This window comes from Dunckerocampus dactyliophorus, chromosome 9 (genome assembly GCF_027744805.1).
Source record: "Dunckerocampus dactyliophorus isolate RoL2022-P2 chromosome 9, RoL_Ddac_1.1, whole genome shotgun sequence".
NCBI lineage: Eukaryota > Metazoa > Chordata > Actinopteri > Syngnathiformes > Syngnathidae > Dunckerocampus > Dunckerocampus dactyliophorus.
The window spans coordinates 16,989,212-17,004,736 of NC_072827.1; the positions used below are offsets into that span (position 1 = coordinate 16,989,212).

A 15,525-nucleotide genomic window follows, 5' to 3' on the forward strand; every position below is an offset into this window, starting at 1 on the left:
ATTCTAAAAATAGAATTTAACACCAAAAAAGGGTAAAATCAGCAGTAATTTTACAGGGATAAAGTCAAAAAGAGTTGTAATCTAACAAGAAAAGTTGTCATTTTATGACAGTAAAAGGATTTTTACACTTTGTTTAAATCCTCGATCCAAATTACACTGTACCAACACGAAGGGGAAAGGTGCAGGCGAGGTTCAGCATGACCAGGGAAAAGGCTATGAATGAGGTCAAGCTAGCATCAGCTGCAAGCCCAATAGTGGAAGCTACGTGGTGGCCCCCTGGTCGCTCTCTGGCCACCCCACTGGCCATCTAGACATTTCAGGTATCGACTTATTACCACCTCTATGTGAGTAACGGTCTCATTTTGGCCGCCCCATTGAAAAATGTCTGGCCCCGCCACTGTGTAAGCGTGATATGTGGACATCAATCAATATGGATGCATATCTCACAATAACAGGCCATTATGTAAGTAATACATCGATGGGTACCGTATCTAATTTTACTCTTATTGCCTGAAAATAACATGAGTTGCTGCCAGTGTTTCACTCCATTTAGTGACATACGTTGCTTCAGTTTTCCACCAGATGTCGCTAACGTTTCAGCACCAAAGCTCCACATCTGTTCGGCACAATTTGAAGGGAATCCTGTAAGGTTTAGCTTAATCCGCCCATCTCTACGTTACATTTGCTGTGTTTGTGTTTGGAGGGCTTTCATTTGAAAGTTGTTTTTTTGTTGTTTTTAACTCATAAAGCGATTTCCAATGAAACTTTGATGTTCAAAGTTTAACGTGCGTCAAATTGCGTCACAAGAACGTCACTGCTAGCAAAAAAATCAACGCCAACAAACGTTTGACGCGTACGTGGCGCAAAACAACCAATTTTACACACATTGTCCTTTTAATTGTCGTCCACGTAGGCTTTAAGTCACGCCTGTCCAACCAACGCGTATAAGCCAAATAAGGAACATCTAACGGTGACACGTGTGGACAAATATTATATAAGGCGAGCATTTGTCAAGGAACAGACTTTCTGTGCGCAAAACTCTGCACGTTCACTTTCAGTTCTCATAGTTGCTCAATCAGGTAAGGAAATCAGTTTTTTAATGTGGTCGAATTCTAAGGTGTCACAATCAAACATGGGACAGAAAAATATACTCTTGAATGTTTTTTCTGTTGAATGTTTTTTCTGTTGCTGGCGTGAAATACATTCGGTTGATTTGACGGTAAATGGCATTTTGTAGTTAATACGACGATACTCATCAAAGTGTTAGCATAACTAAGGCTCTTTGGGATTGATATTGGGATTGATATTTAAAAGATAGTCGTACATAGTTGCAGTAGTGTTGTTTTCAGTGGGGTATAAATGTCAAATGATTGTACGTGAAGAAATTTTTATTTTTTGTTACGCTTTATATGCGACTTTGGCCTTGATGTGTTGGCGTGTATGGCTGATTAAGCCTTGAAGTGATGGAACGCTAGGAGGCGGTGTTGGTTCGAGCCTACACCGGTAGACGTGCAGTATTGCCGATACATTAATTCAATAAGTGAGATTTAGCCTTTAGCTTGTAGTTCATGATTATAATCAGAATAAAAGGGTACAAATTATAGACAAAAAATGTTTATCAACAAAGCTATTTGTGAACAAGTTAGTGTGTACATGTAACAGTGTAACAGTATCAAAAAAAGTTATTTGTAAATTAACATGTACATGCAACAATAACAATCAAAATAATAATTACAAAATGTTATTTGTGATTTTTTTCTTTAATTTGTTGTTTATGACAATCTGAATAAAAATATGGACAAATATTTTAGGGCAATGTAACAATCAAAAATAATAATAAAAAAAATGAATTTGATTTCTTTAATTTGTTGATGATAATCTGAATTTAAAAAGTGGAAATATGGCAAATATTTTATGGAAACAAAATGTTAGCCACAAACTTGTTTTTGTGAACAATTTAATCGTTTATAAGTACACAACTTTAAACAAAATAAAAATTTTAATTTAAATAAGTACAGTGGTCCCTCGTTTTGTAGCGGTTAATTGTTTGCAGACCCTACTGTGATTAATGAATAATGTCGAATTCAATGTTAATAAATTAATAATTTCATAGTAGAAAACATGTTTATGACTTTTTAAATATGATTTTTAATATCAGAGCCCTGTAGACATGAAATAGCACGCCTATAGTCACCTTTACACTTTTCACATTAATTGTTTACAACATAGCTCAACTCCTATGCTGCGGAGACTCGAGACGGCCGCTAGATGGAAAGCTAGTGAGCTAACAAGTTAGCCGCAGCCAAAAACGTAACCACTTCCACACGGAATGGGAGAACTTGTTTTTTTTCCACTCATGTCAGACATGCCATGGCTGACTTCCTGACTTCACGCTGGGTTGATGTACTTGTAATATAATGTCTTATCAATGTTTGGTGTCTTTACTGCCACCTAGTGACCATACTACATATCACCAAGAAAAATGCAATATAGTGAGGGAGTGAATATCTAACCGCGATATTGCAAGGGATGACTATTGAATTTTATTGCATATTGGTTGGTCAAAATAAAGTCAATAGCGAAAAGTTGTCCCTCGCCATGGTTCGACATCGCTCCCTCAATCATGGTTTTCCAAAAATAAATGATAGCTGTTTATGGTTGACTTTGGCCTATTAGCCAAATGTTGAAAGATGTTGAAAGTGATGTGTAGTATTCTACACTGGTGTTCTTCCCTTTGAGTGCAAGTGGTACATTTTTTTCAAGCCCTTAGGTTTAGAATAATTTGGAAAGGCTAACTAGTTAGCTCGGTAACTTGGTATGATTAACGTATAAGTGGTGGCCGTGTCTTGTGGCCCTGCGTGGATCCCATGAGAGTTGGGCAAGGTGTAAAGATGGCATTTGTGGTGTTACTTTAAAGCCTTCAGGGCTCTAATAATGGTAAAAACCGTATTTAGAAGGAAACAGGTTTTTACTACAAAAACAATTGACCACGATAATAGACTATTGTTAGTCCAAAATAACTAAAAAGAACTTCCAAGTTTGTAAACTTAATAACAATATATAAATACAACAATGTCAACACTGTAAGAATATGAGCGCCACAAAAGTGTGAAACTAAACATAGATAACTGAGAAATAGCAATCACACTAATATTAATGCAACGCTGTCTATTTGGATTGATCGACCCACACGTATAAAACGCTACATTTAGCCTTGAAGTAACATTTTGTACAATATGGTGTGTGTGCCAAGCAAGAAACTTGGAACTTCTCTGTCAATGAAAGCGATAAATGCATGCTTCCCTTCAATCCTGGTTGAAAGGTTGCATTGCTGTTACTGTTAGACTGCCTGCATTGAGTCACCTCTCATACTAACCAGTACTGACATTTTCTTCCCTGTAGAGGACTGTAAAAGCTGCTCCATAAGAAAAACTACCCTTAAATCAGGTGTGTCCAAAGTCTGGCCCAAGGGTCATTTGAGGCCCCTGCAGCGCATTTTTATTGGTCATTTTTTCCTGTTTGCGGCCATCCGTGGAAAAAGTTGGGGTTGATTATGTCAGTGTTGCTAGCCCGACGCATTTTGACAACTTTGGGAAAGTGTTTCCCTGCAATTAGTGCCTCCCATTCATTGATGGACCCTGCCTCGATTAAAGTGCGGTGTTTAGAAAATAACGTGATAAACACGATCACGTCAGTGATGTTTTCATGTGACTCGCAAGTATTAAGGTTAGCCAAACACATGGGCATTTCTGGATGGTGTCAGGGTCTGCTGTATGTGAATGTGAACTGAATGTGTTTAGCTCCTTTAGCAAAGACATGGCCAATCGTAAGTTGAGGGGTCTGACAGCCGAGGATGAGTTCCCGGATCTGAGTCAGCATAAGAACCACATGGCCAAGTTCTTGACTCTGGACTTGTACACCACGTTGAAGGCGAGGTCCACCCGCAGCGGCTTTACCGTTGATGGTGTCATTCAAACCGGGGTGGATAATCCTGGTGCAGTAACCTTCTCCTATTAAGCCCTCACACAGCACTTTGACTTGTATTCAGTGAATTTTATTCCATCCGCTGGCGTGTTGCTTTCTCGATTTCCACGTGCAGGTCACCCTTACATTATGACAGTGGGCTGCGTGGCTGGAGACGAGGAGTCCTATGAGGTCTACAAAGAGCTGTTTGACCTTGTGATTGAGGACAGACACGGAGGATACAAACCCACAGACACGCACAAGACTGACCTCAACCCAGACAACCTCATGGTACAGCAAATTCTGTTGCAGCTAATACTTACATGTGAATCACGGAGACAACAATGCATGTTCTGCATGTTCTGCATGTTCTTAAAGGGGGGTGACGACTTGGACCCCAACTATGTTTTGAGTTCCCGTGTCCGAACAGGCCGCAGCCTGCGCGGCTTCTGCCTGCCGCCACACTGCAGCAGAGGAGAGAGACGCGCTTTAGAGAAGATCTCTATTGAAGGTAAGAGCACATAATGACTGAGATGACTTTTCAGGGCTGTTGACTGAAGTCACCATCCAGTCGTTCTGCGTCACCAGTCTAAGCTCAGTCAAGCTGCCATCCACTAAGAACACGCACACCACACTGGCGTTTGTGGAAAAATGGTTACCGAAATTCCAGTTTGCGGGCGGTACATTTGGTACCTGAGCCATTAGTGGGCTGGCCGGAATTTTTCACCATACAGGTTTTCAGAGCTGGGGTGTCCAAACTTATTCCAGCGGCCATTATGACTAAAAATGTTTTTCTTCAATACAATGTTGCCTCGTTTATCGCGGGCTACATGTTCCCAAAATAGCCCGCAATAAGTGAAATCTGCAAAGTAGCCAACTTTTGTTACTTTTTTTTCCAATTATATATGCTGTAAAACCCCTCACCAGACACTTTATACACTTCTCAGACAGGCGTTAACATTGCCTCACATTTCTTTCTTGTTTAAAGACTCAAAAGTTGAAATTTTGTTAAAATTTTAATGATAAACCTACAATTTGGACACAAAAAACTAATTAACTAGCCATGACCACAACAAGAGGGCATCGAGATTGATTGACAACTGTCTCCAGCCAATCAGTACAAAGAAGGCAATGGGCTGTGCAGAGAATATAGACGCCGCCTGGTGCTAAAGCACAGAACTACAACACTCAAACTTCCAACAATGCAATTCTTCTTAAAGGGCTAGGCTCTGCCTGTAAGCGTTTATATGCTGTAAAAGCACTAAAATTGGCCTAAAAAAATCCACGAAACAGCGAGTTGGTGATGGAGTGAGGGTATGCTTCTAAAGTGACATTTTTACTCATATTGCGGGTTTATTCTCATGAGTTTCTCATTAAATTGACTTTTTCTCGTTATAACACAATTAATATATTCTCTTGAAAAATGGATGTTTTATTATTTCTACAGTTTTTTTAATTTCCAATCTTTTGTAAATTTCTCGCTTTAATTTTGACGTTTGTATGTCATAAAATCCCGACTTTAAAAAATAATGGCTCTTTTAATATTTCAACTTACAATTGACATTTTTCCTCAATGCCTCATTCTCATAAAATTAGGTCTTTTTTTCATTAGATTACAACTTTTTTCTGAACATGTCTATGTTGACTGCATTCTTGTAAAATTAGTGATTCTTCCATATTTGCTAAATTATATTAGTGTGCCATGAGCCAATAAAACAGCCGCAGGCCGCCAATGGCCACACTTTGGACACTTCTGGTTTGGAGAGGGGATTACCGATATCTCATTCCAGTACATTTAAGTAAAATACATCTACTCACCAGAAATGGCATTAGCTTGTTTAACAGTTTTGTTTGGATTCCGAACTGGGGGCCTGCAAGTTGGCCCGGAGAGGCGAATCAGAAGACTGAAAAAAAAGAAACCCAGCCCGATTGTTAATGGTGCCACACTCTTGATTCTGACGGCCCTGGGCGGTTTACATTGATATGGCAACAGAGAAGCTGAAATCTGACAAACTACAGGAAGCACTGCAGCCAAGAAACACACTACGAAATGATAATTGACTAAATTGATGTCATTTAATGCAACAAATGCTTTCAGTGCTTCTGGTAATGGTTAGGCCAGCAGAGGATTTGCTGTCCGGGACTGCACACAGGCCGACCCACTCGATAATTTGGTTGTACTTTACCACAAAAGATGTAGACTGCAGCAAGTGCTTGTGCACGCAACTTTGTTTAAAAAAAAAAAAACTCCCCATGTTTTGATTTTCAGTTCAATTTGTTATTTTTATTTCACATGGGTGAATTAATGATAATTTTATTAAAAAATGTATGTATATGCATTTTTTAAATTACAATTCTGTTCAAATTTATTAGAATGCATTTTATTTAGTTCTTTAAATGTTTTTCAAAATTACAATTTTGTTGAACTTGCATGTCACATAATTTCCCCCCCAAAAGCCATTCTTTATTTTTGGACACGGTTTAAGCACCGGCACCATTTCAAAAGCACGGATTTGGCACCGGTATGGGATAATATGTAAGCGACACCCAAGCTATAAGTGATACAGCATTGTCAAAACTATGCTGTTCATAGTATAGTGAAATTATTTTGATCATAGTGTTTCCCTGCTATTTTAGTATAGTATATGGTTAATATAATACTACTATATGGCACCAGACCACAAAGTAATTTTAAGGATACTTTCGATACAGAACAAGTGACTTATAGGAAGGGAGGTTTGTACCCGAGGAGTCACTGCCACCCTTTAAAGTTGTTTCTCTTGCTGTAGCTCTGGAGTCCCTAACTGGAGACATGACTGGGAAATACTACCCCCTGAAGACTATGTCTGAGGCAGAGCAGCAGCAGCTGATTGACGACCACTTCCTGTTTGACAAGCCGGTGTCTCCTCTGCTGCTGGCCTCCAAGATGGCCCGTGACTGGCCCGATGGCAGGGGCATCTGGTGAGACGCAGCCTTTTGAATTTCGTCAATTCATTCCGAAATGAAAATCCCATTCGCTGCATGTATCCGTTTGAAAGGCACAATGAGAGCAAGACCTTCCTGGTGTGGGTGAACGAGGAGGATCATCTGCGTGTGATCTCCATGCAGCAGGGAGGCAACTTGAAGGAAGTGTTTACCCGCTTCTGCACTGGACTCGCGGAGGTTTGTAGACCGCTTTTTGTTGAAAGAAAATATTGCGGAAACTTGGAATTATGCGATCCTGTTTAGCTGGAAGCCAGGTTCAAGGAGAAAGGCCATGTCTTCATGTGGAACGAGCACCTGGGCTACATTCTGACCTGCCCCTCCAACCTGGGCACCGGCCTGCGTGCAGGCGTGCACGTCAAGCTGCCAAACCTGAGCAAGCATCCTGATTTTGAGGAGATTCTCAAGAGGCTGCGTCTCCAGAAACGTGGAACAGGTACTGGTGACTTTCATCGGTACTCCAATTGATGTTGCTGGCCTGCTTGTTAGTAATTACCGGGTTTGTCCACCAGGTGGGGTGGACACTGATGCTGTGGATGGAGTGTTTGACATTTCCAATGCTGATAGACTGGGCTTCTCTGAGGTGGAGCTGGTGCAGATGGTGGTTGATGGTGTCAAGCTGCTGGTGGAAATGGAAAAGAATTTGGAGAAGGAAGAGCCCATTGATGAGCTGATGCCCAATCAGAAGTAGAACCACTTAGAAATCTCTCACCACATTTCAATTATGGAAAGCTCTTACTACCCCTGTACTGTCCTAGCTCTTCTATAAAGTTGAAATAAAATGTGGCTGGATTGAAGTTTTAACTTTTTATTTTTCACCTAATTGCTGATAAATACACTGCATACCAAGCACCACAGTGAGAGTTGTTAGGTTATATTCATGACAAACACTTTGCAATTAAAAAGCAGATTTATATTGAATTTCTATGCTCTTTTGTGGTTGAATACGGCATGAGGCAAAAATGTGAATATTTAAGCATATTTAATGAAATGCAGCATTCTACACAAGTCACAAGGTCTCAGTAATGTTAATTTGTTGCACGGTGGCCGAGTGGTTAGCATGATGGCCACAGTCAGATTGGGAAGGTCTGGGTTCGAAGCTCCGTTGGACATCTGTGTGGAGTTTGCATGTTTTCTCGGGGTCGTCCGGTTTCCTCCCACATTCCAAAACCGTGAATGCTAGGTTAATTGGTGACTCTTTTGTCAATAGGTGTGAATGTTTTATGTGACCTGCGATTGGCTGACGACCAGTCCAGGGTGTACACCGCCTCTCAGCTAGGATAGGCTCCAGCATGCCACCCTAATGTTTTACACCACTGTATATTAGCATACCATGATGTCCAGTGTATAAGCGGCACGCACTAAGATTTGCACATATATTAACCACACATTATTCTGCACCAGTATTGTATGTGTCTTGTATACTTGTTACAAACCTGTTGCGTGTTAAGTTGCTGATTTTAGCAAGTTTTTATGACTGCTATGTTGCGTAATGACCATCTGCGATTTCCGATGGGTGAACAACCTTATTGTGAGTTCCCTTGTAGCTCACGATTGGCTCCTGCCAAAGAGAGCTATCTCTTCCTCACTGAATATTGAGCAGCACAATATTTAATTGTTCTGCATGTCGAGTTTAAAAAATGGCTGCAGGGTTCAAAGTTTGAGAAAAAAGGGGATTCAAATTTGGATAATTAAGGTCGGTCCAAAAGATGCTGTCCCAAACCAAACGCATTTTTATTTACACAGAAAGAGCACAGTCAACGCTCATCTTAGATTTTAGCAGTTTGCTCTTTAAGGATATAACTGAAGTAGTTTGAAGGTGACCTAAATAAATATTTCTCGGCAAGAGCCAAGTCGTTTTCTAGTTTATATCTTCAGAAAAGTTATATAACAGCGATTTGTCCAAGTTTAGCTATCGTTGAATGTATAGCCTATTGTAACAACATCATGAATGTAAATTGTAGATCACTTCGCTGAGACTGCTTTTGTGTATGTGTACACGTGCTACAGGAATTTAAATGAGTGCCAGACAGTCCTGAGTGACCAGACATCTTATTCGGGCAGAAGACCAAATTACACCATTTTTTATTAAGTTTAATTTGTAATTGTACAAAATATTGTTCTTTTAAAGCACCATTGGTAACATATGCGAGCCATTGGTGGTGGTGGTATATTTTTTGGTTGCAAAACAAAGTCATTTTGAGCCAGCTGCATACAGTCTCTCTAAATATGTGGGAGTTGATTTCAAAATCGTTATCAATAAACAATTCAGACCACTCTACTTAATTTTGAGCCATGTCAAGGTTTGGATGTAAATGTGTTGGAATAAAATTGTAATTGTAAGAATACAAGACATTTAATTTATAATATATTTAATACATTATTATTAATGAATTGTTAAATTAAGTGATGTATTTATTTAATTAGAATTTATGATTTATACTAGCCAAACTAATATACAACAGAAAAAAATATGTGAAAATTGTATTTTAAACAATAAAAAAATAAGTACAATCATTAAGCCATAAAAATAAGTAATTATTGAGACCTACCACAAGAATAAAAACTTACAAGTCACACATGGCTCCGTTTCAACAGACAAACATTACCTCAAATGACTGAAGTATCAAAAGTATCATGAAGCGCTGGTATCGTAAATATCGATATTTCAGTATGGATCCGCACATCACCAATTTTGCAGGGCTTGCATTGTGTGAAACGGTCCCCTCCATTCTCAAGACTATTCACTTTTTTTAATTTGTACTTTTAAAAAAAATCTATTCATTTGTGAATTATATGTTAGCATGCACATTTGTGATTAATACAGCACATTCCTTCAGGTTTCAACCACTTTGCAAGCTGAGTTAGCCGGAAGTGTCAGTCACTCCTCACGCTAGAACCAGCATTTCTTTTTTCTGTGTGTTGAACTTTTGCATTTCAACATAGTTTGAGTTGCGTATTCTCTAATACGTATTCTCTACGTGGGTTTCGATATCATTGTGACAATGAAAGTTCTTGTTCAATGACATTTTCCGTTTACAAAAAGATGGCGATATATATATATATATATACAGTTCAATAAGAGTAACAGGAAATAATAAAACTTCATATTTTTGAAGATCCAGTGGCATAAAACGTCTCTATTTCTTTTGCTTAAACGGACCAAAAATAATGAGAACGAGTGAGTCAAGTCCGCTTTTAATTTCAACGATGGCTTTGCGGAGCTTTTGTTATCCGCTGCTCTTTCTGCACGGACACACATTACGGTAGGACGCCATTTAACTTCCGTTCCCCGTGATACCGGAGTGGAGTTCTGACAACTGAGGCGTCACTCAGTGCATTTCCACCCCAAAACCTCAAAAATCACCTTTTAACACCATTTACGCTCTCAAGTGCCTCACTCTCCGCCTGAAGTTTCAGCGACCGGAGGGCAGCTGATTATGGTGTAACACGGAGCGCTAGCTCGGAGATTACAGGTAAAGGAAAGCCTGATAACACACAAGCTAACTCGCCGAGCAAGATAGTTTTAAAACAACTTTAACCACAGTTTTACCAAATTAAAGTTTGTGTAATTTTAACTGACACTTGCTGCTGTCGTATTAGGACCAATGATAATTTTGTACACGAAAATCCGTAGGGATTTTATTTTTAGCTAGCTGTCCTAAAGCCATAGCTTTTAGTTACATTATTTATGGTTACAGTATGGTATGGTTGTATTTGTGTCAGGCATGTTTAACAAGTTACATTAAGGAACACCACTTGTTTATAGTTGCACAATTCAACATGTCTGAAAAGGAGTAGGATTAAGCGCATTTTATTTAATCCTACCCGTTCTCTGTGTATTAATGATAATTAGGGGTGTCACGATCCACTCAGCTCACGAGACGAGACGATACACCATATTGGGTTCACAAGAACGAGATGAGACGCTTAAGAAAACTACACTGATAAAATATATGATTGGACAAACAGACATTTATTTAACAGTCGCAAAACAATACCGGTACATTTTGAAATGTTTTATAACTTTTCGTGTGTGACAAAAGTATGATGCTTTTTACTGTAGAATATCTTTCTACAAATGGAAACAAAAAATCCAGTAACAAAATTATAAAATGTAAAATATTGACGGTAGTTGTCGCTGATACTGCTAATCATCTATGTTGACGGTAGATTGCAGTACAGTAATCCACTGTTTATTGCGGTCAATTGATTCCAGACCCGACTGTGATAAATGAGTTTCTACAAAGTATGATTCCTGATTTATAAATTGAATATTTTTGTACTTAGAGCATGAAAAGCCTGTTCCCGCGATCAAATCTGCTGCTTGTGTTTCTCACTGTGCACTAGAGTAACATTACTGACACCTAATGACCAGTGTAGAGTACTACATTTCATCAGCATGTTTGAATGTGTATTCTGGATGCCTTCCATTTGTATTTTAGTTCATTTAGCCATTTTTACGTTTTAAAATACTTAATATAGGCAAAAGTATGTAACATTTGCTTAAACATGCATATGTATTGGCTAATAAAAGGCCACAAAACAGCATGATTTATTAATCTACTTTTGTGAAGCTGCAAACTTTGAAACCCAAACTGATGAGAGAGACGAAAGTAGATTGCTATAATTTCTGGTGTATAAGCTGCTACTTTTTTCTTAAACTTTGAACCCTGTGGCTTATACAGAAGGCTAATTCATGACCATTTTCTAATCTTGTGACATCTCCGATACTTCAGAACTGTTACTAATCGTTTAAATACTGTCCCGCTCACGAGTCAGTGAGGAAACGGTAGCTCTTTCTTTGGCAGGAGCCATTCACGAGCTATAAGGGAACTCACAATGAGCGTGTCAACCCATCGAAAATCGCAGGAGGCCATTACTCAATATAACAGTCTGACTCATGGTGTCGTCTAAGATAGAAGGCTAAAATCATCACACAGCAACTTAACACTCAAAAGGGTGGCAGGCAGCCATGACAGCCATTGGCCAATGAAGTGCTTTGCTGGAATAATGCATTGTAGGAATAAGTTAAATTAATTGTTTTTTTTAATTTTAAACTCATATTGGTACTTGTATTGTATATTTATTAGCTACCTTTTGAGTGTTAAGTTGCTGTGATGATTTTAGCCTTCTACCTAAGCTGATACCATGACTCAGACTGTTATATTGAGTAATGCCCCCCTGCGATTTCCGATGGGTTGATAAGCTCGTTGTGAGTTTTCTCATAACTCATGCTTGGCTCCTGTCAAAGAGCTGCCTGATCCTCACTGACTTGTGCGCGCCACAATATGTCTTTTTATGACATGGACATGTGCGTCTTATAGTATGGTGTGGCTTATGTATGTACAAATCTGTTTTTCTTCTCTAAATGTAGTGTTTTTGGCTTCCACACCCGTGCATCTTATACACCAGAAATTATGGTAGTTTTATTTATGTTAAAAGAACTACAGTTCTCATGATGCTTGGAGTGCGGAACCAGGAAATAGTGAATTTCTAAAGTAGATTCTACTATAGTATCACACGTTTCATCAAGTCATACAGCGATCATGTTTTAATCTGACAAATCTTAAGTAAGTTTGATCAAATGTAGAATTACTACATGTTTGAACATTCATTTTCACACTGCAGGTAAATTTTCATTTTAAACAAGAAATATTGTCACATTTTAATCTCCCTTGATCTTGTGACACCCCTAAGTGATAACACATTCACACCATGTCTTTTACATGTTGACACTTACAATTTCATTTGCTTACATTTTGTCATTCAAATTTTGTGTAAAAAGGAAGATGCTTTTGCAGTGTTAAAGAAATGGAAGAAACAAAAATGTGTGTATGTCTAAATGTGTTTGTTTTTCCTGCTAGACATTGACGCTCAATAGATTTGAAGTCTGAACATTAGCGACAGTTAGCCTGTCTTGAGAACCTGTAGGAACCTTGTTCCATGTACTCCTGAATAACAGTATACTGTCTATAGGTGCAGTGATTGACAGACGAGGCAGGTGGGTTATGTTATGATGTCACTGACACCTGATACACTTTGACACTGCGCCTTCCATATGATCACACCCTTTGGCCACAGTGGGTACATGGCTATGGATTTTAAAAGGGGGAAAGGAATATACACATTAGTATATGAAGGAAATAAATACATGATGAACAGCGGAATATTTTTTTTTTATTTTTCAATATTTTATGACATCACTTGATAATTAAGGGGGTCGCACGGTGGTCTAGTGGTTAGCACGTTGGCCACACAGTCACAGTCTGGAGATCGGGAAGAGCTGGGTTCGATTCGATTCTCCCCTGGGGCATTTCTGTGTGGAGTTTGCATGTTCTCCCCGTGCGTGTGTGGGTTTTCTCCGGGTACTCCGGTTTCTCTAAATTGTCCATAGGTATGAATGTGAGTGTGAATGGTTGTTTGTCTATATGTGCCCTGCGATTGGCTGGCGACCAGTCCAGGGTGTACCCCGCCTCTCGCCCGAAGTCAGCTGAGATAGGCTCCAGCATACCCCCGCGACCCTAATGAGGAGAAGCGGTATAGAAAATGGATGGATGGACTTGATAATTAAGATATGTTTATTAGGCAGCACAGTGAAGATGCCCCAAATGCAATGCAACACAGTCCACTTCTGAATTAGGTCTATTGTTGTCTCCCTTCCTTTTGCTTGTGATTGATGTTATGTGATTAAATATGCATGCAAACTTATCATCAATGCAAGTAGATCAGAACCATACAGTTGCACTCAAAATTAAGCCCTCACTGCATCTAATATTCCTAACAACCACTATTGTTTTTTGTTTAACTCAACCATCTACTGAAAATTTGTAAATTTTCAAAATAAGTGTCAATTTCAATGGGGATTTAATAGTTCCAAATGCAACTGTAAGTTCCAGGTTACTTTGTTTTGTACATTTTTTTTTTATTGTACCTCGTCAGCATGATACTAGCCACCCTACCCGGTGAAGCAACTACATTCTAAGTGTGCTTTCATCCACCTGTGTATTGGAATGCATGCATTTCAAACCATGAATTGTTAATATCCCACTATATACTGTACATAACCTTTGCAACTAAACTTAATTATTTTCATTTTCATATACACTAATTTTCAGTCTGCCTAATCATTTCCAATGCAGTGGCAATTATGTTGCGATATAAAGTTGCAGATTTACAACCAGCCATCGAAGGGCAGCTATATGTGGCTGGGGATCAAAATGAGTTGAAATCCCTGATTCAAAGCATCCAAACTGATGATGTTGTGTGTGTCATTATCAGGCATTTGAGTAGCAGTGCAGCGCAAGGCAGACGAAAGCAGAGCGCTGCAGAGTAGCCATGCTTACATTGGCTAGTAAGCTGAAAAGGAATGATGGAGCACAGACAAGCCGTACCTCAGGAGGCTCTGACTCAACTCACAGGGTCTCAATAAGGGACCGTCTCCTTACCAAAGGTACCTTTTGTTTAATTATAATAATAATCATCAGTGTTATATAATGATTAAACTGGTGAAATGCTGTATTAACTTATTTCCACTGTATTCCCGTTCATTGTGCTCTCTTTACAGAAGTTGCAGAACTTGAAGCCAATCTTCCTAGTAAGTAAACTGAAGATATCTACACACATTTTGTGTCAGCAAAACTAGCATAATGGAAGCTCAAGTACTGAACACCCTTAAGTTCATACATTTTGTGGAAACCAGCCACAATTTTAGGGCAAAGTGAACTGATTGTAGTATTCATGCGGAGTGACTTGCATCCTACCTCCTTCCCTCTGCGCATTCTTTACCGCGTTCATCACGTCATCAGTATGTACAGTATTGTAGTGTATACTAATCTAATATACTGCAGAGCTTCAGACTAATGTTTTTTACTTGGAGCACAGTGGCCCTAACTTAACTTTTTAGAAGCGCAAGCAGAAAATGTAGGGGCGCACACCGAAATCGACTTGCAAAGTAAATATTCACATTTCCTGTAATTTTCACTGTCCATCCAGACCAAACTTTGTGTTTTTATTAGTTATTTGTATCAACAATCTCGCTTTTTCTACTGATATTATGCATTTCTGCTCTATTCTTCCACATTTGCTGGGTTTTTGTTTATTTCTGCAATGAGTCATGTTCCACAATGGCCCCGGCGCCACACGTTGGAAACCAATGCGTGTATCACCAGGAAGGCGAGGTGCTGCGAGGTGACGGAGAACAGACGTGCATTGCATGGCGGTATGGAGGTGATGCTCACTTCCGCGCGCCTTCTCGGTGGATACTTTACCTTTGTTGATGGCTTGTGTTTAATTACAGAATAAATGCAAGAAACACTTAAATGTGCTGTCTAAATATATTGACTATTTCGCTAAATCGTCTACATGGATCTCTTCTATGTATGAGGTGTGTTCTGAAATGGAACTCGTGAAAGTTGGCGCTTAGCCGAATGCAATGAGCGTCTATAGACCCGCTTGGTGATTAAGGGTGCAGACAAGTCCGAACATCTATGTGAGTTGATATGCCAAATCTTTAAAGTTGATCAAATGTAGTATTATTATAGCTTCTGCTTGGACATTAACAAGTAGGAAGCAGCTGTT

General features: G+C 39.2%; 2 protein-coding genes across 9 annotated transcripts in view; both read left to right on the forward strand.

The window, feature by feature from the left end:
• Positions 1 to 325: 325 nt before the first annotated feature.
• Positions 326 to 7,780, forward strand: LOC129187883 (creatine kinase, testis isozyme-like). Of its 4 annotated transcripts, XM_054787663.1 has the most exons (8): positions 342 to 1,079; positions 3,801 to 3,994; positions 4,100 to 4,254; positions 4,342 to 4,474; positions 6,753 to 6,924; positions 7,002 to 7,125; positions 7,192 to 7,381; positions 7,458 to 7,772. In XM_054787663.1, exons 2-8 carry the CDS (start codon positions 3,817 to 3,819, stop codon positions 7,634 to 7,636), a joined length of 1,131 nt encoding a protein of 376 aa, XP_054643638.1. In that variant the 5' UTR covers positions 342 to 1,079; positions 3,801 to 3,816; the 3' UTR covers positions 7,637 to 7,772. The 4 variants fall into 4 exon arrangements, with proteins under 4 accessions (XP_054643637.1, XP_054643635.1, XP_054643638.1 ...); XM_054787662.1 differs by having other exon boundaries at positions 326 to 1,079; positions 3,810 to 3,994; positions 4,100 to 4,474; positions 7,458 to 7,780; XM_054787660.1 differs by having other exon boundaries at positions 327 to 1,079; positions 4,100 to 4,474; positions 7,458 to 7,780.
• Positions 7,781 to 10,223: 2,443 nt separating this feature from the next.
• ube2f (ubiquitin-conjugating enzyme E2F (putative)) overlaps positions 10,224 to 15,525 on the forward strand; it is a 38,882-nt gene continuing 33,580 nt past the window's right edge. For all 5 annotated transcript variants that reach the window (XR_008572494.1, XM_054787808.1, XM_054787807.1 and 2 more), the window contains exons 1-3: positions 10,224 to 10,421; positions 14,227 to 14,398; positions 14,513 to 14,542. Coding sequence is in view for 4 of the 5 variants with exons in the window: in XM_054787808.1 (XP_054643783.1) it covers positions 14,284 to 14,398; positions 14,513 to 14,542 (145 nt within the window). In the remaining variant the exon portion in view is untranslated. The remainder of the gene's footprint in view (positions 10,422 to 14,226; positions 14,399 to 14,512; positions 14,543 to 15,525) is intronic.

Bases quoted from the DNA above. Each gene is read 5' to 3' on its own strand.
- LOC129187883 (XM_054787662.1), top strand. From the start codon at position 3,817: ATGGCCAATCGTAAGTTGAGGGGTCTGACAGCCGAGGATGAGTTCCCG. The intron at 3,995-4,099 runs GTGCAGTAACCT...TTCCACGTGCAG, and splicing joins AACCGGGGTGGATAATCCTG to GTCACCCTTACATTATGACA. The intron at 6,925-7,001 runs GTGAGACGCAGC...TCCGTTTGAAAG, and splicing joins CCCGATGGCAGGGGCATCTG to GCACAATGAGAGCAAGACCT.